This window comes from Oryctolagus cuniculus, chromosome 5, assembly GCF_964237555.1.
Source record: "Oryctolagus cuniculus chromosome 5, mOryCun1.1, whole genome shotgun sequence".
NCBI lineage: Eukaryota > Metazoa > Chordata > Mammalia > Lagomorpha > Leporidae > Oryctolagus > Oryctolagus cuniculus.
In genome coordinates this window covers 55,032,615-55,056,527 of record NC_091436.1, presented here as the reverse complement: position 1 = coordinate 55,056,527, position 23,913 = coordinate 55,032,615, and the positions used below count along the sequence as shown (strand labels likewise).

Genomic DNA, 23,913 nt, shown 5'->3' with positions numbered 1-23,913 from the left:
CTGCAATGCCAGCATCCCTTACGGATGCCAGTCCCAACTACTCCACTTCCAATCTAGCTCCCTGTTAACAGCCTGGGAAGGCAGTGGAAGACAGCCAAAGTACTTGGCCCCTGCCACCCCTATCAAGATTGGTATGAAACTCCTGCCTTGTGGCTTCAGCCTGGTCCACCTCTGGCCATTGTAGCCACCCGGGGAGTGAATCAGCAGATGGAAGATTCTTTATCTCTCACTCTTTCTCTGTAACTCTGCTTTTCACATATTAAATAAATCTCTTTTTAAAAAAAGGAAAAAAGAAAGAAAAGCACATTTCAGATTAATGAAAAAACAAACAGGCCACTCCTTTCCCTCTCCATAAAAACAGTTTGGCAAATAATATTTACAATGTAAATGTTAAAATATACTATTATAAGTCTACAAACAATCATTCAGTGACTTATTCTGGAGTCTAAAGCTTAAGCTAACTGGTTACAAAGTTGTTATTTAGGTAAATAAAGAATAACAGACTAAGTAAAAGTCACAAATAAGATTAATGTTGCTAAACTATTGTATTATATTTAAAGATCAATTATAACAATAAAATTCAATTCTACAAAATTAGCAATATCAAAACTTCTTATTTCTGAGTTTTCCTAAATTATTACATAACTCTCTAGTTATAACAACTTTCCAGTTCATGGAATATTTTTAAAATATGGTAAAATTTCACACCATGGCATTTGGCATAGCAGTTATGAGATACCCACATCATTTACCAGAGTGCCCAAGTTCATCTCCCAGCTCAGCTGCATGCTAATGTATATCCTAGGAGGCAGCAGGTGGTGGGTCCCTGCCACCTAGGTGTGTGACCTGAACTGGGTTCCTGACTCCAGGTTGTGAACTGGCCTAGCCCTTTCTCCCTATCAAAACAGGGGCAAAGAACTGTGGTGCAGTGGGTTAAGCCACCCTCTTAGGATACCAGCATGTGATATCAGAGTGCTTCAGATCAAGTCCACTTTTGATCCAGTTTCCTGCTAATGTACACCTTGTGAGGCAACAGATGATGGCTCAAGTACTTGGGCCTCTGCTACCCTGTGGGAGGCCTGGATGGCATCCCTGACTCCTGGCTTTGGCCAGGCCCAGTCCCAACTGTCATAGGCCTTTGGGCGAATAAACCAGTTGATGGGAGATCCTCTCTCTCTCTCTTTCTGCGTGTGTGTGTGTATGTTGCTCTGCCTTTCAAAGAAGCAAAAATTAATAACTAAGCTTTTAAAATTAATGAATTTGTTTTAAAAACTTCACATCATGGTATTGACATTCTGCATAAGTAAAAGAATCTAAAAAGCCAACAAATAACATAAGCCAAAGTTCATGACCTTTATAGATCTCTCAAATAACAAGTATTCTTTGTTACATTTAACAGAATACCCACTATTCTTAGAGTCAAATTTTGTTATTGATCATCTTAGTAGGCTCAGGTTGCCTTAAAATAATACCACAGATGGGTGACTTAAGTAACAGAACATTTTCTCACAAATTTGTAGATTGGAAGTCCAAGCTCAAAGTCTCATCAGGGTTAGTTTCTGGTGAGGCTTCTGTCCTGAGCTTGCCAACAGCTGTCTTTGTGTTGTGGTCTCACATGGCCCTTTTTCTGAACTTGCAAACTGGTGTCTCTTCCTCTTTGTATAGGATATCAATTCTATCAGGGATTAGGGTTTCAACATATGAACCAATGGGGAGGCACAATTCACTTCATACTATTGACATATTTAATCTACCACAGAGATATTAATTGATACCTGAGTAAAAGATTGAACTTTAACTCTAGCATTTTATCAAAGTGTGATGAAAGTTTACTCTGCAGGGGAAATGAAATGTCTTCATTTGAAAATAAGCCTTATAAAACAACTAAAGTGAATGCATTTAAGCCCAAGATTTTACGGGAATGGGGAAGAAGGTTCCCTCTGGGAGGGAACCACCTGATATGCAATTGGAGGAGTTAGACTGAGGGTTGAGTTGGTGGACAGGAAAGGAATGGGGCTCCAGGATGGCAGGACTGGATAATTTGCAAAATTCTCCTAGAGTGAGAAATGATATGGACTCTCTGGCACAAGGACTCTAGATGGACATGAGGAATGTAAGCCTCATGGTTGTTATTCTGGAAGTAGATAGGACTATTGATGGGCATGTTTGGACACCAGCTCCAGCCCCAGGGCCACCTGGTTACAGACTGGCCAAGGGGATCTTCCCTCTTTCTTACAGAGGGTCCCACCCTCTCCCCCAAGGGTAGAGTGTGCTCGGATCCACAGACTCAGAGGAGATTATAAGGGGGAAGTCCTCAAGAAACTGTCCTTGTACACTCTTCCCTCTGGCAATGGGTATACTAGTACACTTTTCTAAGGGAATTCCTGAGGTGCTTCCCATGGTAAACCAATTTATCTTCCAAGGAGACTTTGGCCTTTAATGGTAGTCTCCTGAACTTTGTGCTAGGTACTGTATTGCTGGGGGCAATGAAGAATGCTCCCTGTTCCCTGGCCAACAAATTCACGAAAGTGAAGGAGGGGCAAGCAGGAAACCAATCCAGCTTTTTCTCATTCACTTCCCAAACATTAAAGATGGGGTTATTGGGCTGTTATTGGGGAACTGCTCAGCCTTCTTGAGGATTCCATCCTGTCCCCATTCCAGGGAGATTTGTTCAGGGCTTTTATGGTTTACAATGACAACTCACCAATTTATTCTAGTGGATCCATTAGGTATAATAAGTGTCCTGCACAACCAAACTATTACACTAAATTAATCCCCTGGTTGGTCTATAACCCTCATAAGGCTTATATTTGTAAGGGTTAAACTGTTCTCAATCAATTATATTTTCATTATGTCATGACTATTGATTTTTTTCATGGAACAACATGGTCCTTATAAATTTAAAACAAAAGCAGCATAAATATATTTGTATTTTCCTTTTGAAATGAGAAATTATATTAAAGATTTCAACACATTAGTTCCTCATATTCAGGTGCTCTGGGAGGGAATGTAATGCCCTCAGGCATCTACTGTATGTAATGAATTAAGTTTTCTCCCCTGCATCTAAAATGATGTTAGCTATACAGTCTTTGAGAGAACTGAGCAAACTGTCACTCAACTCATTTTTTGCTCATAAACCTTAACACTTTGTTTGCAAAAGCTCTCTACTTCTGTGGCATGCTCTATAGCGGAGTTTCTGATGTTCCTTCATAGAAAAAATATCACAATAAAAACATAGGATCATTGCCTAACAACCAATACTAGTATTGGCTTCCTGAACCAGTCACTTTGCAAAATGGCTGTTCACCGTATTTAATAAATTTGTTTGATGAAATGGTAAAAGGTGTCCCTTCCATTTTACTACTTCGGAAAGTCCAAGTACAGGAACACTACAGTTGAAGGCCAAATTCCCTTGGAGTATATGTTGTTTTATTCTGGGAACAGGCACTTCAAGGATCCCCTTACAAACACATTCACCAAGTGGGCAAAGGGATCTTAGCAGATAAATTTTTCTCCATAATCTTACAGCATTTCACACAGAATACTGTCAGCCTTAACTTTACACTCCTGGTTTCCGCGGTGCCTGGAAAACGAAGGGGAGCCCCGGTTAATTTTGTGGTAACCCTTAATAAGCGCCATTTGCCCACAGGGTCGGGTCTTGGCTGCACCTCCTGTCCCCTCCCCCACCCCCACCCCCAATTCTGCAGTAGTAGCACCGTTCCTGGTCGCCTCCTGCCCTGGTGACGCCGGGGCTGGATGCACAGAACACCGGCGGGGTGCGCGCAGGTGTCGGGCACTCACTGCCGCCGACCCGGCAGACGACCTGACAGGGCGGGGCGCGGGACGCCGGCCGCGCGAGGGGCGGGGGAAGCGTGCCCAGGGGCGGTGCTGAGGGCGCGGGACGCGCCTGGGGCGGCCGCAGCCCCGCCTCGCCCCGCCCCGTCCCGGCCAGTCCTGCTGCCGCCCGCCAGGCCCAGTCCGGCAACCTCTCGCCCGTGCGCTCCTCGCACCCTCCCCGCTGAGGCGCCCGCCAGTGCTCCGCTCGCAGCTATGGCTCAGCACTTCTCCCTGGCCGCTTGCGACGTGGTCGGCTTCGACCTGGACCACACTCTCTGTCGCTACAACCTGCCCGAGAGCGCCCCGGTGAGTGGCGCGGGCTGCCCGGAGCGCACGGCGCGCAGCCTCCATGGCGGCTGCGGCTCGGATTTCCTCTGTGCTTAGGCGGCGGCCGCAGCACCGGAGGCCTGCAGCGCCTCGCTTTTGCGCAGAGCTCCGCCCACGGCGAGGCGGGCGCGGAAGTGTGCATCCCCGCCCCCGCCCGAGCAGAGGGACTGGCTTATGTAGTCCGACCATTAGTCAAGGTTGGAAGGGGTAGGGAAGAAAATCGGCGACGAGGGACAAATTGTGCAAGATCGGGTTGGGGAAAAGATTTTTAGTGCAGAGGAGGGGCAGGACCAGGGGACTGGAAGTGTGCTTGCAGACCCTCCGGGCTTTGGAACTTACCTGCAAATCATTGTGGGCATCCTCCTAGCGTGGGTGCAGCCACCTGATTTGAGACTGTGGCTTTCCTTGGCTGCACTTTTCCAGCCTAGCCTGTCAGTGTTAAAGCTCTGCAGGCTAGCGGAGATTGTAGCTGAAGAAATCATTAACCTTTTAGCCCTGGTTTTGCCTTTTAATAAGAGAAGAACATAAATATTTATTGCGCACTCAATATGGGCTATGTGCACTTTGAGTAAATTCTAATCCTGGTAACAGCCAGTCAAGTTTGGGTTCTCACTGCCCTCTGTAGGCATGGGGAATGTGTATGCTGCAGTATGCATAGTTCCGTACCCACACCTTAAAATTATTTGTGCTTCCCCCTAACTGAACTTTTATAAGTCAAAGATTTGAGCATCCAAACAGAAAAAGAGCTGGTTATGAGCACAGTGGTGAGGGCTTGGCCACAGTGCCTATCTTAGTAGACCACTTCCCCTTGTGCTAACCCTGTAGCAACTAAACTAAATCTGTATCATTTCTGTTTCCTGGTCTGTAAAATGGGGCTAATAATTGGATTTCTCTCAAAAGATTGTTGCAAGGATTAAGTGGATAATAGATGTATGATGCTTAGAGCAGCAAGAACAAGTGTTTGCTTTTAGAGTTACCATCGAAACCATTTGGAAACCTCACCACTGCTGGGTAGAGCTCTAGGTCACTGGCGCAGCCAAAAGCCAGGGCTATCCCTGTTTGTGGAGATGTGGGTGCACTCAGTCATTTCAGGTGCTTGTCAAAGGCTAAAAATGAATGGCTGCCTAAATTACTCATGTGTGTTTTTTGTGTACAGCCACTGAAGGAAAAGAAAAAGCCTACTTTCCTGCTTTTCTACTGTGCAGGTCTGATTTCCTTAGTTATACCTGGAGTTAAGAAGTCTTTCTTCTTGATTCTTTGCTCACAACTTCCCTTAGGTCTTTAATTCATATTTTGCTTCGATGTGCAAAGTTCTCCTGGTTATATTTTTGTGTGCCTGCTCCCCAGTTACCTTCATTTGGAGGGAATATTGTTAAACCACTGTCATGTTAGAGCCAATTTTGTGCATGTGTGAGCATAAAATTTCAGAATATAATATCCTCAAAGACAAGGATTCTTTACTACATGCCTTGAATGTATGTGGATGTTTAAAAGTTGAAAACAGGAGCCTAATGGGTTTGGGATGATGTTTGGTTTAGAGATCTTTTATTAAATGCTGGCAGCATGCTGAACACCATAACCGAAGTGGCATACAGAGATAACACAGCGCTGTTGCAGCAGCCTTGGTGGTGAGCAACAGATGAATATCTGTGTCTTGCTGCTCACTGCTGCTGTGATGGGTGGGCCTCTTTCCTCACAGTAACTTCATTCTATTAAGTCTCATGTTTAAGGCCATTCCCTTTGGGAACCTTTCCCATTCCCCCCAAAATTCCTTCCACCCCAGTCCTACCTCCAGTTACCCTTGAAATCCTTGATTTCTGTTAGCACTTAACCATATGGCTTTAACATTTCCTGTTTGTGAGAATCATACACTGAGGCTAGAACAATGGTTCCTTGGCAGTGTCTGTGGCAGCTTATTGTGTGTCCTATGTGCCAGGCTTAGTTCTGGGCTCATACTGGGCTCAGTAACTAATTGTGGAATTATTACATAGGTATTTTAAGAGCTAAAATGACAAAGCCACTATTTTAATAATGATTCTGCTCTGTGAACTGATTTATTCCTTATGACATCCTGTGAGGTATCACAGTGTCTATTTAGAGATGAGAACAAGGCACAGAAATGTTTAGTTAGTCCAAGGTCACTCAGCAGGATAGATTGGCTATGAGCTTTTCCCCTTGGCCACCATGCTGTCTGTGCAGGTGTGTCCTATGCTACTGCCTGTCCTATGTTTCATAAGGCACGGAGGAGAGACTTAGAGCTGAATCCCCTTAGAGGAGTTGGAGGTGGCAGGCGGAGATATGGGGAGGGGCCCCTGAGGCTGAGGACATAAACAAGATCAGGATGACAATAGCCCTGTGAACTGTGGGGCTGTTCACAGGATGGGGAGTTACAGGAGAAGATGCTGGAGAAGTCAAGTAGGGGTGCACCATCGTGGAGAGCTGTATGTCCCAGTCTCCTGGGTATTTAACATGTGGAGTTTCTGCAAACACAGAAGTGGGTGTGTCACCTCACCTGGGACCTCAGGGAAGGCATCCTCAAAGTGGATGACACCTGTGTTCTCTTGGTACCAGGCAGTTCTTCTATAAGTGAGTAGGAGAGAGGTTTCCCCTTCCTGCCGGTATTCACCACCAAGAAATCAGAGCTCAATGTTGCCAGATTTAATTCAATTTTTTTAAGACTTATTTATTTACTTGAAAGGCAGAGTTACAGAGAGAGAGGAGAGGAAACAGAGAGATCTGCCATCTACTGGTTTCCTCCTCAAATTGCCACAATGGCCAGGGCTGGGCCAGGCCAAAGCCAGAAGCCAGGAGCTTCTTCAGGTTCTCCAACATGAGAGAACCTGGGCCATCTCTGCTTTTCCCAGGCCATTAGCAGGGAATTGGATTAGAAGTAGAGCAGCCAGGACTTGAACTGGCACCCATATGGAATGCCAGCACTGCAGGTGGTTGGTTTTCTCGTTGTGCCACAGTGCCAGCCCCTCTAATTCATTTTTGGCAAGCTAGAGATTTGAAATTGAATGAGAAGTCTCTAAATTTTTAATTACTACCTACTTCTACCATGTAGCAGGATTATAGGGTTGGCAAGTTTATCCAAGAAAAATTCAGAACACCCAGATAAAATTGAATTTCAAATCACAAAAACCTTTCAGTATACATTTGTTCCCATATTGCCTGGGATATGCTCATACGGGAAAGTTATTTGCTGCATGTCTGAAAATCAAATTTACCTGGTAATCTTTATTTTAATTTGGCAGCCTTCAGTGGGAGCCAAACATAATTTGTGGACTGCATTTGGCCCACATGGCTACAATTTGTTACCACTGTGGAGAGTGCATTATTATTAGTCATGGGAGACTGTGGGGGAGTAAGTGGCAGCTAAGGCTTGGCGAGCAAGGTCTTGAGGGCCCTGTGCCCTGAAGGCTTCTGGGGAGGCTCACACAATCTGAAGACCAGCTGCAAGAGCCAAGGCTTGGGAATTGGAGTAGGTGCTGCAAAGCAGTCTTCAGCACCACTTTTCTCTGCTTATCATTGCACGTTGGCCCCATTCTCATACATTCATGGAAAATGCATTGTATGAAAAAACTGCATGGATTTCAAAACTTTTGTCAGGAAACAACTTCTGTTTTCATTCCATGGTCCACAAACTTTTTCAAGTGCACTTAAAATACACAATTGTTTCCTCTATGCAGAAAGGAATGCAACTGGAAGGCCCCTGCTGGAATACAGCCTTGATGGAAGGAGCTCCTTTCTTGCAGGAGGGAATGGGACCTTGTTTGAATCGTAGGCCTGTATCTTAGACTAATTATTGTGGCCAAAGAGTGAGAAGCTCCAGTTATCCAAGCTGAATAAATTATCTTGACCAGAGGCAAGTTTAATGATGCAAAATAGCTGGCTCTTAGAGGCCTGTGAGCTGATTGTTAAATATTTAGAAATGTGTGCAAGCAGATGGACTGTTGTTAGCTTGAAATGGGCCATGATGGGAGTATTTATACCATGGAAATGGGCAAATGCTACATGTGAGGGCTGTATTTTTGTTTTTTAATCAGCACATGATTGATAATAATAGCAAATACTTAAATTGGATTTACTTGTATGCCAGGGACTGCTCTAAGCGCTTTATATCCATTAACCCTTTGGAACTGGTTCCTTGTATGCAACACCATGATGTGCACTTTTTATTTTCTATAGTATTTTGTGTCTAAGAGTAAATGAATACATTTTTAATTTTTAATGTCTCAATGGAAGCCAATAAAACATGTAGCTCAGTGGATTTCAGTTTCAGAATTCTGTGGGTGCTCTATCTGGGCCCCTTTCCACCTTGTAGACTTGGAATATTGGGATGGCTTTTTGCTTTTGTTTAAAAGATTTCTTTATTTGTTTGAAAGGCAGAGTTACAGAGAAAGAGAGAGAGAGAGAGAGAGATCTCTCACCCATTGGTTCACTCACCAAATGTTCACCACAGCCAAGGCTGGGCCGGGTCAAAGCCTGGGCCCTGGAACCCCATCTGGGTCTCCCATGTAGATGACAGGACCCCAAGCACTTGGACCATCTCTCACTGCTTTCCCAGGCACTTAAGCAGGGAGCTGAATTGGAAATGGAGCAGCCAGGACTTGAATTGGTGGCTATATTAGATGCCGGTGTCCAGGCAGTGGCTTGATCCACTGTGCCACAAAGCTGGCCCCAACCAGTGGTTCTCACTCACCTGCAGGGTCGAGAACTCTAGATAAATAGACTTACCATTATGTGGGTCTGTTAACAGTTGACCTGGCTTAGGATCATGGTGCTCTGGATGGGAGTATATGTATAGTGATTACAGGCCCCTCAGTTTCTGGATCTGAGTTGCCTACCTCCAACCCCTCTGTATTTACTCCACTAACTGCTGCATCTTCCAGGTATCAATGCTGCCCCAATGAGACCTCCCAAGTCCTCTGATGCCTTATATCCCTTCCCCCTGTGGCATGGCATGCTATGAAAACCTGCCAAGGACTGTGTCTCAGTGGGTTGACGCCCTGGCTTAAGGTGCCAGCATCCCATATGGGTGCCGGTTCTAGTTCCGACTGCTCCTCTTTCGATCCAGCTCTCTGCTGTGGCCTGGGAAAGCAGTAGAAGATGGCCCAAGTGCTTGGGCCCCTGTACCCACATGGGAGACCTGGAAGAAGCTCTTGGCTCCTGGCTTCAGATTGGCGCAGCTCTGGCCATTGCAGCCATCTGGGGAGTGAACCAGCAGATGGAAGACCTCTCTGTCTCTACCTCTCTCTAAAACTCTGCCTGTCAAATAAATAAAAAATAAATCTTGAAAAAAAAAAAAAAAACAAAGAAAAAAGAAAACCTGCCAAGGGTTAACATTTACACAAGAAAAGTCCAATTTTCAGTGTGTTCTTTTTGATGCTGTTGATTCCAATCCCAGATTGCCCTCCTGCCTCAGGTTCAAGTGTATCTAATACTCTCTTTGGGTACTGAGGGCTGATGTCCATCTGTTGGGGTAAATTGAGCCACCTCTTTTAAAAAAATTAGGTTTTGCGCAAAAACCTAGCATTTTTTGTTGTTGAGAAATCAGAAGATCTGTTACTGATCAACAGAACATTCATCATTGTGCTCCCTTCCAAAGGCTCCCTTTGTCCTCTTTCCTCAATTTGTTGTTTTTCTTCTGCTGGAAAAATAAGAGAGATCTCTTATGGCTGTTAGAGCCTGGATGGTCCTTCCTGTAAATCACCTACCTGGTCCCCATTTGTATTTCACCTTGAGGGTCCCCTTAGATGGGGGGCTCTTCTAGCAAGGAGGGACCAAGAATGGATGTAAATAAAATAGAGTGGTCACCATGCTAACCATCTTGGTGATGTAGTAAGTAAGTTTAGAGCGCTTTGATGGGTCTTGCTTATGATCTCAACGATTCATAGTTCTCTTCAGTTGTGAAATTGAGTATTGATGGTATAACTTTGAATGGGACAGCTGTGTGGAGCCTGCAGTTCGTAACTTGCTTGTGGAAGCACTGAATGCAGAGCTCACACTTAGACATACTCTCTCCACCAGCACTCACCACGGACTGCTTGGGTTTTCAGGTCTGTGAAATTGAGAATGAGGAGTGAGTTTTATATTTAATGACTCTTCTCTTCCTTCCCCTTTTTTACAGCTCATCTATAACTGCTTTGCTCAGTTCCTAGTCAAGGAGAGAGGCTATCATAAGGAATTGCTCACCGTGACCCCTGAGGACTGGGATTTCTGGTGAGTTCTTTTTTAAGATCTGTGTATTCCCTGTAGTTCATAATTGTTGCTGATAAAAATTTTCATATTTCCCCTTCTGTGAAGGTAGAAAGTGAAATGCGAATTTGAGTCAAAGGACAAAATACATTTTGTACTAGAAGTTTGTGTTTAATGGATTAAGGTCTTTTCTGCTTTAAGCAAGTTTAAACACGCTTAATAAAACATGAAAGTAAACTAAGAGCTTATATGAGGCATTTGAATATTTTGTAGGTTTAAGTTTGTCATAATTAAGAGTTTCAGTTTTAATCAGAACTGTCAGAAATTTCCATTCTTTTATGAAAAAGAAAAGTTTGATCTTTTTTACTCTTCTAATTAAGAAATGTAAGAGAAGAGGAGAAACCTTGTGTTTTGAGTAAGTATCTGAGTTAGGACATTTTGTATTTTGGACAGCAGTCCTAAGTTTCATACTGCTCATCTCCTTCCTGGTTTAGAATTCTCAACATCCCAAAACTACCTTTGTCTTTCTTCTTTGTTAAACAATAAAAACAAATGAAAATCTTAAATCACTTCAAATTTTTCAATCTAAAATTAAAAATAATCCTGAAGCACATGAAAAATACATGTATAGTATTTATCAAATATCATTTACTGTATTTTTAAAAATGTATTTTTAGAGTAAAAGAGAAATATTTTATTATATGAAACTACTAACTCTGGAAATTTTACTTTAGATAAATAAATAACGCCTCTCAGGTCCCTGTCATTTTTAGTGAGTTCTTTTGGCATTTAGTGTCTATTACACTTCCTTGCTTTTATTATTCATGATAATGAATCTGCAGTTACTTCCTCCCCAAATCCTGCGGTCTTTTTTTACAGACAAGAATCTAAAACTTAGTGTTCGACTTTCTTTTAATGGTTTCAATAATATTCTTTGCTCAGAGGGAAGCTTCTTAAAACCTGCCCTACACTGAGGTGAATTCTGAGGCATCAGGAGGGGAGCCAGGGATTGAACCCAGGCATTTCAGTGTGGGATGCAAGCATTCAAAGTCCCATCTTAACTGTGCCGAGCACTAGCCTAGGAATTCTTTTCACACAGTGGCTTTTAAAAAAAATGATTATTATTTGTTAGGTTAGACAAATATATGAAATGATTGATAGTTAAACTTTTCTTTTGCAGTTGCAAGGGCTTGGCATTGGATCTGGAAGATGGAACCTTCATTAAACTTGCAGATGATGGTACTGTGCTCAGGTAATGACATTTAGTTGTGAAATCAAAGCTTTACTTTCTTGGGACACTTTATTATGCGTAGCTTATGACTTTTAAGTTATCAGTTAAATAAAATTATTGTTTCAGTTCAATCAGATGATAGATTATCTCTCCAGCTGCATGTCTTTGTATGTGACTTATGTGAGCCATTTAAATACACATATGGCAGCATTAGATTTAAAGATCTAGTTCCTTTAAGTTTAACTCATTGCTTCATCTCATTGACCACTGCTTACTGCAAAAGAGTCTGGGAGTTTGTTATGCATGTTTTAGCTGAGTGTGCAGGTGTCTTGAATAAATGTGGGGAAAGAAGAAAAGAAAGGCTACTGGGTAGGGGTTGCTGCTCTATGCATTCCTCTTTTTCTGCCTTCATTTACCCAGATTTCCTCCCATTATAGAGGCACCGTGTTGTCTCAGTTCCTTCTGGAAGTTTTTCTGAACCATTCCAACTGTTTCAACCCTTTCCACACTCCACACCTAGTGCTGGCTTCCTTTATTTCCCTCTTCTCTGTGGGCGCAACCCTCTCCAGTATTGTTAAGGGTGTGGCACGCAGTTCAGAAGCTGCTGCTATTGCTGTTCTGACTCTTTCATTGGGCACCTCGGAGCACCTATTCCACAGCCCCCCACTAGTACTAATGGTACAGGCAAGTCAACAGACCATGAAGTTGTGCCTTTTATTATGCATGCCAACATAATCAGAGTTGGAAGAGAAGATTGTAGAACAGGTTACTCTGTTTGATAAGTCATTCTTTTTACATAAGAATTTTTTTCATGCTCTCAACAGAGCATGCCTAAGTAGATTATTTTTAATGTATTTTTTAATGTATTCGCATGTTTTTCTAGAGTATGTATGTATGTGTATGTGTGTGTGTGTGTATATATATATACTTATACAGTACAGCTGTCATCATAAGCTTAACTCCATCAGGTTCTTTTTTTTTCTTTAAAGATTTATTTATTTATTTGAAAGGCAGAGTTACAGAGAGAGGAAACAGAGAGAAAGAGATCTTCCATCTGCTGGTATATTCCCCAAATGGTTGCAACGGCCTAGGGCTGGGCTAGGCCAAACCCAGGAGCCAGGAGCTTCTTCCAGGTCTCCCACAAGGGTGCAGGGGCCCAAGGACTTGGCCTGTCTTCCTCTGCTTTCCCAGGTGTATAGCAGGGAGCTGGATCAGAAGTGGAACAGCTGGGACTTGAACTAGCACCCATACATACACAGCAGACGGTGGCTTAACCCACTGTGCCACAGTGCCAGCTCCCATCTGTCAGGTTCTTACAGTGTTTTCAGCTGTCTTCATTTGTGTTTAAAATAATGAAAAGCATTCCACAATGTTGCTTTCTCATCTTGTTATGTCTTTCTGGTCCCTTGCAAAACTCTACTCTGAATGTCTGTCTTTCCCCATTCAAGTTCTGACTAATATGCAGTTTCTCCTGAATTTGTTAGCTTATCTCTTTGATGACTTCTTTTATCCAGTAAAGCAGATTCCTTGTCTGATATTTCCCATTCCAGATTGTTTCATTGTTACATAGAGTTTTTTTAAATGTTAACACCTTTATAAAAATGAGCCCACTTGTGATTTTCTTCCATTTTCTCTTCTTTCTTTCTTTTTTCTTCATACCATTTTGTTGCCACAATATTAAACCATGAAAATAATAGTGAGGCTGGCATTGTGGTAAATGGGTTAAGGCATAGCTTGCATCACTGGCATCTGATATGGGAGTGCCAATTCAAATCTCAGCTATTCTGCTTCCAATCCAGCTTCCTGCTAATGTACCTGGGAAGGCAGCAGCAGATTGCCCACGTACTTGGGTTCCTGCCACCTATATGGGAGACCAGGATGGAGTTCCTGGCTCCTGGTTTCGGCCTGGATCAGCCTTGGCTGTTGTGGCTATTTGGAGGGTAAACCAGCAGATAGATTTCTGTCTCTCTGTCTCTGTCTCTGTCTCTGTGTGTGTGTGTGTGTCAATCAGCCTTTCAAATAAATAAATAAATAAATCCTTTTTTTTTAAAAAATAGTGGTCCTACCTACCATTAAATTTCTCATAATGCATTACATTGTCAACTATTTCTTTCTCTAAGGGGTAATACTTCTTAACCAGTTGCACATGTTAAGCACAGACAGTAGCTACTTTCTGGTCTTGTTCTGCAGTATTCTGATTGGAGCTTCCCTGTGCACTTTTAGCAGTGTTGCCATGCTGTGTCCCTGAGTGTGCAGGTTGTTCCCCATTGTGTCTCCGCAGTGCCTTGCACTCACAGCCATCTGCCTTTGGGTGCCAGCTGGGTGTGATGTATCACACGCTTTATCACTGGTGCCTGCTGCTCCTCTACGGCTGCCAGACCACTTTGCCATCCAGTCCGCAGAGTTGATTTCTGATGGTTCCAGTTACACAAATTCTCTAGGGAAAGATGATTTCTTAGAAAGTGCTGACCTCAGAGTGAGCATCTCTAACTATTTGCTAGTTAGGTAACGGAGGATGAGCTAGAGCTAACAGAAATGCTTTATAGAACCCTAAACAGGAAAGTTACCCAGTGGAAAGCAGCATTTGGTGGCAGTAGTAGTTCCAATACAAGAGGAAGGGACCTGTTAATGAGTGGTGTTTATCATCTCCCCAAACCAGGGCAAGCCACGGCACCAAGATGATGACTCCAGAGGCACTGGCAGAAGCATATGGCAAGAAGGAGTGGAAACACTTCGTGTCAGACACCGGCATGCCTTGCCGCTCAGGTGCGACTAACCGGGAACCGTTCTACCATCCACTCCCTGTTTTATTTTGGGTCCTTTACACACAAAGCAGAACCCCTTCTAGCCCCTTGCTGGGAAGGGTGCACAAGGGAACAGCTTTGGTTTGATAGAAATATGACATATTTTTTTCCAGATGCTTTTAGTTTGGCAGCTGGTTCAAAATGGTGCTAGCAACATTATCACCCTGTTTTATTTATAGTTTTGTGGATACTCCTTTTACTCCTACTTGTTCAGGAATAAAGATGACTAGCACATTGGAGCCAGCATTATAACATGGCATATTAAGTCCCATCCCATTAGAGTGCCACTTCCCATCCAACACCTTGTTAATGCACCTGGGAAAGCAGAGTAAAATGAGGCTTGGGCCTCAGACACCCACATGGGAGACCGAGATGGAGTTCGTGGATCCTGGGCTTTTTTTTTTTTTTAACTTTTATTTAATAAATATGAATTTCCAAAGTAGAGCTTATGGATTACAATGGCTTCCCCCCTCCCCATAACTTCCCTCCCACCCGCAAACCTCCCCTTTCCCTTTCCCGCTCCCTCTCCCCTTCCATTCACATCAAGATTCATTTTCAATTCTCTTTATATACAGAAGATCAGTTTAGCATATATTAAGTAAAGATTTCAACAGTTTGCACCTACATAGAAACACAAAGTGAAAAATACTGTTTGCGTACTAGTTATAGCATTAAATCTCAATGTACAGCACACTAAGGACAAAGATCCTACATGAGGAGTAAGTGCACAGTGACTCCTGTTGTTGACTTAACAAATTGACACTCTTGTTTATGGCCTCAGTAATCACCCTAGGCTCTTGTCATGAGTTGCCAAGACTATGGAAGCCTTTTGAGTTCACCAGCTCTGTTCATATGTAGACAAGGTTGTAGTCAAAGTGGAAGTTCTCTCCTCCCTTCAGAGAAAGGTACCTCCTTCTTTGATGACCTGTTCTTTCCACTGGGATCTCACTCACAGAGATCTTTCATTTAGTTTAGTTTTGTTTTTTTTTTTTTTCCAGAATGTCTTGGCTTTCCATGCCTGAAATACTCTCGTGGGCTTTTAAGCCGGATCCACATGCCTTAAGGGCTGATTCTGAGGCCAGAGTGTTGTTTAGGACATCTGCCATTCTATGAGTCTGCTGTGGATCTTGCTTCCCATGTTGGATCGTTCTTTCCCTTTTTTATTCTATCAGTTAGTATTTGCAGACACTAGTCTTGTTTATGTGATCCCTTTGGCTCTTAGTCCTATCATTATGATCAATTGTGAACAGAAATTGATCACTGGAACTGAATATATCACTGAATATAACCCTACCGTACAACCCAGCCATCCCACTCCTTGGAATTTACCCAAAGGAAATTAAATTGGCAATCAAAAAGCTGTCTGCACCTTAATGTTTATTGCAGCTCAATTCACAATAGCTAAGACCTGGAACCAACCCAAATGCCCATCAACAGTAGACTGGATAAAGAAATTATGGGACATGTACTTTATAGAATACTATACAGCAGTCAAAAACAATGAAACCCGGTCATTTGCAACAAGATGGAGGAATCTGGAAAACATCATGCTGGGTGAATTAAGCCAGTCCCAAAGGGACAAATATATGTTCTCCCTGACCGGCGACAACTAACTGAGCACCAAAGGGGAAACCTGTTGAAGTGAAATGGACATATGGGAAACAGTGACTTGATCAGCTCTTGTCCTGACTGTTGATGTCCAATGTAATACTTTATCCATTTTAGAATTTTTTTTTTTGTTCTAGTACCATTGGTTGAACTCTGTAATTAACACACAATTATTCTTAGGTGTTTAAATTTTAACTGAAAAGTGATCCCTGTTAGGAATTTGGAAAACATTATGCTGAGTGAAATAAGCCAGTCCCAAAGGGACAAATATCATATGTTCTCCCTGATCAATGACAACTAACTGAGTACCAAAAAGGAAACCCGTTAAAGTGAAATGAACACTATGAGAAACGGTGACTTGATCAGCCCTTGCCCTGACTGTTGATGAACAACTTAATACGTTATCCCTCTTAGTATTTTTTTTTGTTTGTTCTACTTAATACTTTTGGTTGAATACTGTAATCAATGCACAGTTATTCTTAAGTGTTGAAACTTAATTGAAAAGTGATCGCTGTTAAATATAAGAGTGGGAATAAGAGAGGGAAGAGATGTGCAATTCGGGACATGCTCAAGCTGACTTGCCCCAAACGGTAGAGTTAGAAACATACCAGGGGATTCCAATTCAATCCCATCTAGGTGGCATGTACCAATGCCATCTCACTAGTCCCAGGGATCCTGGGCTTGACCTGGCCTGGCCCCAGCCTTTGTGGCCATTTGGAGAATAAACTAGTGATTGGAAGATTGATCTCTCTGTCTCTCCCTCTCTATAACCCTGCCTTTCAAATCAACAAATAAATCATTAAAAAAAAAGAACACTAGCACATTCATTAGCTGTCCTTTATTCTTTATAGATTTGCTATGTATTCAGTCTTTGCTTTCCCTTATCCATCTCCCAGTTCTGTCTACGTTTACATGTCACACCACCCTTGTTTCCTAGAATTCTCTTCCTTACTGCCAGTACTAGTATATTCTGCTTTTGTATTTTATTTATTAATGAAATTTATTTGAGAGGCAGACAGTATATTCTTTTTTTTTTTTTAAAAAGATTTATTTATTTATTTGAAAGTTAGAGTTACACAGAGAGAGGAGAGGCAGAGAGAGAGAGGTCTTCGTCCAATGGTTCACTCCCCAGATGACCTCTCCAGCCCGAGCTGCGCCGATCCGAAGCCAGGAGCCTCTTCCAGGTCTCCCTCGCAGGTGCAGGGGCCCAAGGACTTGGGCCATCTTCTACTGCCTTCCCAGGCCATAACAGAGAAGAGGAACAGCTGGGACTAGAACCGACGCCCATATGGGAGGCTGGCACTTCAGGCCAGGGTGTCCCACTGCGCCACAGCGCTGGCCCCCAGACAGTATATTCTTCTACTGGTTCCTTCCCCAAATGCCTACAATGAGGAAAGCAATCTGGGTCTCCCACATGGGTGGCAGGAACTCAGTGCCTCCCAGAGTCTGCATTAGTAAGAAGCTGGAGTCAGGAGCTGAGCTGGGCACTGGACCCAGACACTCCAGTGTCTGAGGCAGACTTCTTAAGTGGCCTCTAACACCTAGCCTAAATGCCTGATTTCCTTGTATTTTAAATAATTTTACACATTTTTATTTTCCCCGTTTGAAATTGTTTCAGCATTGGTTAACATAAAATATTTCGAAATTATTTACAGGCTGAGATGTGTAAAAGTTAATAGGAAATGTTTAAGATGTTTTAGAAACAGATAGACCTTATTAAAATTTCTGACTGCTAGTTTTCTTTGTTCTAAATTTTTTTTGCCTCTGATTGCCAATTTGCTGTTGTCTCCCATGCTCCAGTATGGAAATGTACCTTTCCTCCTTCAGAAAATGCAGTAACCTGAAAATAGTTCGGTTATTCCTTGTTACTATTATGTTGGCTTTATTGTATTTGCTATCTTTTGAGAGTTTTGTTTTGTATGTTTTTTGTACTGAGCTGGAAGTGTCAGAAAATATGAATGTTCTTGTTAAAACAAGTTGATAGGAAAAACAGACTTCATACTGGGGTTGCACATAGAATGCTTTCACACATATGAAATTAAATGAGAAGATAGCCTCTTACCCAAATGATGATAGAGAACTGCTGTTGTCTCTCCAGATGTTAGCACATTCTCTCTTCTCCCAGAAACGTTTGGCAGATAGCTTGTTGCTTCCCTTGAATTTGTTCAGAATCAAGAGTGTTTTAAAGTATTTCCCAGCTACAAAAAGGATTCGCCCCTTAGGATACACCTGTTTGTTTACTCACCATTTCGTCCACTAGAGAGCGCTGTCTCTTTGAGTCAAGAGCTCTCCTCCAGGGCTTAACACAGCCTGTGCAGGAATGGTCTTGCAATTTATCTGTTCTTTGTTGGGTTGGTTGGGGAAATGTGTCCAATCGAGGTGTACAGTGGTCAGACTCTGACACATAATCAAGCCTGTTATTTCTTCAAAATAATAAGAAAGTTAGAGCCTTGATAAATAATTTTTAAAAACACAGAAATGTATGGAAGAAGGAAAAGTAATAGCCTGCAGTTTCACAGCACAGTTAGATGTTGTTTACATTAAAAGAAATATTCTGAGCATATGGTTAGATGATTCCAATGTTACAGGAAAAAATAAAGGAAGCACAATTGTCCCCAAGTCCTGTTCCCCAGAACCTCCTTTCCCCAAGGGTTATTTTCTTAAGGTATACAAAGGGAACATTTTTTTCCTCTGCTATAGCTCTTTTCAAATTGCATCTTGGAGATCCTGTGGCACCAGCACACACTCAAGGGTGTGCTTCATTTTACTGCTGGTGTGTGCAACCATCCAGTGGACGTTTAAGTTGTATTGGTGTTTCACCATTACAGACCAGCTTGTGGTAATGTTTCCAGAAATGTCTATTTTGCACTTTTATAAATATATGCAGGATAAATTCTTGATAGTACAATTGCTCTAAAGATATGCATATTTAAATTTTTGGTAAATAAAATGATGGGCAAATAAGGTCTTTATTTTCAGGAACTCTAGTTGCTTCTATCTATGTAACTTCCTTCTCCATTAAGTGTGTTAATCCTCAGAGTTAAGTACAGAGCTGTAAAGTGCATTGCCTTCCAGAATATTTAGGGAATGTAAAGCATTTAAATGATGAATATAGAAATTTTATTGACAGTTTGATAATTTCCACTTAGGTTGTTTCCCTTAGCATATCATCTCCACTAGGGCCTTTCAGACTTTCCATCCAGAATAGGTAGATCATGCAGAAACAGGTTGGGGTAGAAATCACAAAGAGCTTGGAGCTACATGGTCCTGGATTATATCAACTCTGCTACTTGCTAAAGAGTGACTCTGGTCAATTATATTTCGTGCACTGCATCTGTGGATTCTACCAACCAGGGATGGAAAATGTTGTGTTGTTGCTGATGTGAACTCTGTAATTATGCCCATGATGGTTGCAGCTGTAGTGACATGTACAGGTTTTTTTTCTTGTGACTGTTCCCTAAACAAGATAACGTAACAACTGTTTCAAGAGTATTTACATTGTGTTCGGTATTTATTTAAAGATTTTATTTATTTATTTTAGAGGTAGAGTTACAGAGAAAGGGAGAGACAGAGAAAGGTCTTCCATCTGCTGACTCACTTTCCAAATGGCTGCTATGGCTAGAGCTGGGCTGATCCAAAGCCAGGAGTCAGGAGCTTCTTCCAGGTTTCCCATGTGGGTACAGGAGCCCAAGCACTTGGGCCATCCTCTGCTGCTTTCCCAGGCCATAAGCAGTGAGCTGGATAGGAAGAGGAGCAGCCAGGATACCAACCAGCACCTATGTGGGATGCTGGCACCGCAGGTGGAGGCTTAGCCTACTATGCTACAGTGCTGCTCCTGTGCTAGTTATTATAAGTAACCTAGAGATGATTAAACATATAGAGGATGTGCATAGATTATATGCAAAAACTATGCCTCTTTATATCAGGGATTTGAATGTCCTTAGATTGTGGTGTCTGCAGTGGGTAGTGAAACCTGTTTCCCTCAGGTACTGAGGGATAACCATACTAAGCCACTATTAGCATCCATGTCCTCAGCTTTAAGTGGTGGTAATATCACTCAGCTGAGGAAGAAATGAGAACTTCTGCTAACATAAATTATTCTCTTCTGCCCCCATCCCCCATTGTTCATGTGCCTTTGTTCTGTGGTCAACTAAAACAAAGGAGAAATTATTGGCAGTGAGTCCTCTGGGAACAATGTGTGTGTGTGAGTGTGTGTGTGTGTGTGTGTGTATAAAGCATGGTGATTATAGGATGTGGTCTTGATTCAGAGACTTGATTTATTGAATGGAGTTCAGCAGCCGCTTCTTCAGACTGAGTTGTCTGCTCTGCAAGGAGGTGAAGATTGATGATTTCTTGTGCTACAGTCTCAGTTTGGGTGTTGTGGGAGGAACTGACAGCAGCCTGGCCCAGTTAACAGCTCCAGGCTGAACAAGCCTCCTTGTGTCCACACAGTGGACATTTGGCCCATAGTTAGCAGTCAAGTGACATCCACCTCTTGCCTTATTCTCAGGAGCCCGTGAGTCCTTCTCATTAAATCTCTGACTTATTTGATTAGATCCCAACCAAGATTCATAATCAGCGTCTCAACTCTTGGACTGACTTTCATCTGTTGATTTCCAAAAAGGTGGGACAAGGGGAAGGGAAAACGCATGGGTACATACTTGGCAGTGCTGAAATGACTGCTATTCTCACAGTGCCCGGGTAGACCATGTGGAATAAATCAAATCCTCCTCTTCATGAGATCCTGGAATGCACGCCTAAGTCTTTCTGGGAGAGGCATGTCATCACATTGCATGGTTTTTATCTCCTTGATCACCCTGATTGTTCTCATATTGTGCTGATAACACTTGTCATCTCAACATAACAATTGACGTGGTACTCCAGGTGCACCAACCAGAACAGAAATGAAAAGTCCGTCTTGTGTGGAGCATTTCATGGTGCTCCAGTGTTACGTTATTTGTCTTAAAATTCAGTGTTGTTGATAACACCAGACTCTGGCTTCTTCATATTTCATTTTATATTTGAGGTATGTTCGGTGCATTAGTGAGCTTTTCATTACTATATACAAATAGCCAAAAGGATCTACTTCGGTAGGAAGAAGGATTAGTTTTAAAGGTTCATGGTTCAAGTTTGGGCAGCCCCATTAAACTAGCATCTGATGGTGCTACAGAATGGTGGAACCAGTGCAGAGAATCACATGGCAAACCAGGAGCTGAAAGAAAACCTAGGCCAACCCAGCTTTATACCCAATCCTCTCTGAACTACCTTCTGAAGCCATGCCCCCAATGACCCAAACAGTGGGCCCACCTCCTACTAGTTGTCATAATTAGATCACTTCTTATCCTTTAATCCGTTAACATTAATCCATTAACCTTTAACATAGACTTTGGGACCAAACCCACAAAACATGGTCCTTTGGCAGATACCCAAAATATTATGCAAACCACAACAATCTGTTCTTAGTTTTTATTTTTTTAAAAGACAACACAAATGTTTTTGAGTAAAATGTTTGACTTACAGAGACTATATTTTAACCCTCCTGTCGTGTTCATAGAGGTAAAACCTTCCTTTTGAATTGAAACACAACTCCTTTAAATAATTAAAATTGAAATCTCTTCAGCCAAGTTTTTGTGTCTTCTGCATGCATGAAGAATGGATTTGTCCCCAATTTAAAAATTTTATTCTTTTTTAGGAAAGTATTATTTTTATGATAACTATTTTGACCTGCCAGGAGCCCTTCTTTGTGCCAGAGTGGTGGACTCTTTAACAAAGGTGAGTGGGGATTAATTTTTTAAAAAACTATGATATGCATTTAGACACATCAAAGGACTTCAGTGAGTTGAGATCTTACATAGTTTCCTCTTTGTGGTTTCAGTAGTGAGTGAGGAAGAAAAACATGGCAAATTTGGTCAAAATATTTTTGGAACATTAAATAATGGTTACAGCCCTCTCCCCTCCAGGGAAAATAAATTTATTTTCCAGCAGGGGATGCAAAAGTCTGGAAAAAATATAGAACTTGTTCTTGATTTTATTAACAGACTTTAAAAACTAAAGGAAATTAATATAAAACTAGAAAAATGGTGAAATGTTTAATTTGTCATTTTGAGCATGTTTGAATGCATGTAGACTTTTGCTTTGTACTGTGAATGGAGATGAACAAGATCTCTGCTAAAGTCAGCTTATACTTGGAACTTAAGACCTACCCATGTCAGTGGGCTTACATGTCAGAATCACTTTCCTTTTTGCCTGTTGTCTTTTAAAGTCACAGGTGAATCAGTAGCTTATTTTTGAATCAGAATTACAGTCAGATGTTTATAAAAGTTTCTGTTTACCTGTTATTTTCCTAGGTTTGAGAATGTATTAACAGATGAGATCAAGTTAATTTTCTATTTCATAGTTGCCACAAGCAAAATGTGTCTATCTCTAAATATTCTGAAGTTTGTGTATTTAGATAAAAATATCTAGAAGTCTGTCTGTGTTTAGATAGAAGGACACTGGTTAATATTCCCAAGCAAATAAAAGGTTGTAAGATTGTGTGTTTTAATGAGATGCCTGTTTGCTTTAAAAAAAAAATACTGGTTTAAAAAAAACAATAAAAATGCTTTACATTTTGGATTTGAAACTACATTCATGTCTTCTGTGGAGACCTACTGCTCTTCTATATTGAAATTGAATTGAAGGTGCCCTGAATTCTGAAGTCACCAGCTTTTGGGCTCTAGTGTTTCAGGCTTGTTGGCCTCACTGATGGCATACATCATAAGTCATTATCGTAAGCCATATGTCACACATCATTAAGTCACACATTCTGGTGGCTCAGAAACTGTGTAACATTATAAATTTGCTCATGTTTATCATATTCTATAATTTTTAGACTTTTTAACGAGTAGGACTTTGTATTTCTTTTGAGCTATATTAATGCTTAGCATTGTGTATGTGTATGTAGCAGTGATTTTCATGGAAGATATCTCTTTCTAAAATCACATTTTGTTGAATGAAAACTTTATTAATCTGCTGTTTCCTATATCATAAATTCCTATCTTGGAATACAGTACTATTTAATTGTTTGCCAGCATTTCCCAGTAACTGCTTGAGCATAGAATTGTTGCATTTGTCACATTGGGATTTTTTTGTTTATTTTAGCACAACAGTGGTCAAAAAACATTTGATTTCTGGAAGGATATAGTTGCTGGTATACAACACAATTTTAAAATGTCAGCCTTTAAGGGTGAGTAACATGAAGAGAAGCTTCCTAATGGATGTTTTTTTAAACAGTGTGTGTCTCATGAATTAGAAGTTACTTTGCTGTGCTTAGTTTGATGTTACATATTGCTGTGAAGTTGATTCTGCTTACCTTTTTTGAGGTCATTTTAATACGTGTCTGCTTTGTGGATGTAATTCCAGTGTTCCCAGCTTTGCTATTAAACTGTCTTTTATATTTCTACCAAGAGGGTTTTTTCTGTGGGTGCCCTAGAACTGAAGTTGCAGCCTTGCTGTTGCTGACTTGGGGATGAGGGTTGGTGACACCTGTAAGCGTTGGTGTAGTGACGAGTCAGATGGGAATAGGGCCTGCTAGGGGAAATTCCATTCTTTCTGGTGAAGGAGCAGAAACAGTGATCCAGAATGGGGGCACAGATACTGCCAGCCTCCAGCCTCAGCTTTTATGTCTCCATTCAGAGCTTCGCTTGGGTTATACAAAGTTAGTTCTAAGGAATAATAAATAGATGCTTTTGTAGTGCATTATCCCAGAGCCTTGAGCCAGATTGGTTTAATTCAAATAGTGGATGGATGGATGCTCAAAAGCAGTATATTTCAGCTTAGAAACATGTTGCCTTTTGATTGACACTAAAAATTACTTGACTTCCTTTTTAGAGTGAATCAGCCCTTCAAAATAACTTTAAATATTATGAC

General features: G+C 41.7%; 1 protein-coding gene across 1 annotated transcript in view; it reads left to right on the top strand.

The window, feature by feature from the left end:
* Positions 1-3,928: 3,928 nt before the first annotated feature.
* The window catches only part of NT5DC1 (5'-nucleotidase domain containing 1), a 143,583-nt gene continuing 123,598 nt past the window's right edge, over positions 3,929-23,913 (top strand). The window contains exons 1-6 of the mRNA XM_008263394.4: positions 3,929-4,143; positions 10,295-10,386; positions 11,543-11,614; positions 14,253-14,359; positions 21,698-21,777; positions 23,146-23,230. Of these exons, the coding sequence (XP_008261616.3) occupies positions 4,051-4,143; positions 10,295-10,386; positions 11,543-11,614; positions 14,253-14,359; positions 21,698-21,777; positions 23,146-23,230 (529 nt within the window). The 5' untranslated portion in view covers positions 3,929-4,050. The remainder of the gene's footprint in view (positions 4,144-10,294; positions 10,387-11,542; positions 11,615-14,252; positions 14,360-21,697; positions 21,778-23,145; positions 23,231-23,913) is intronic.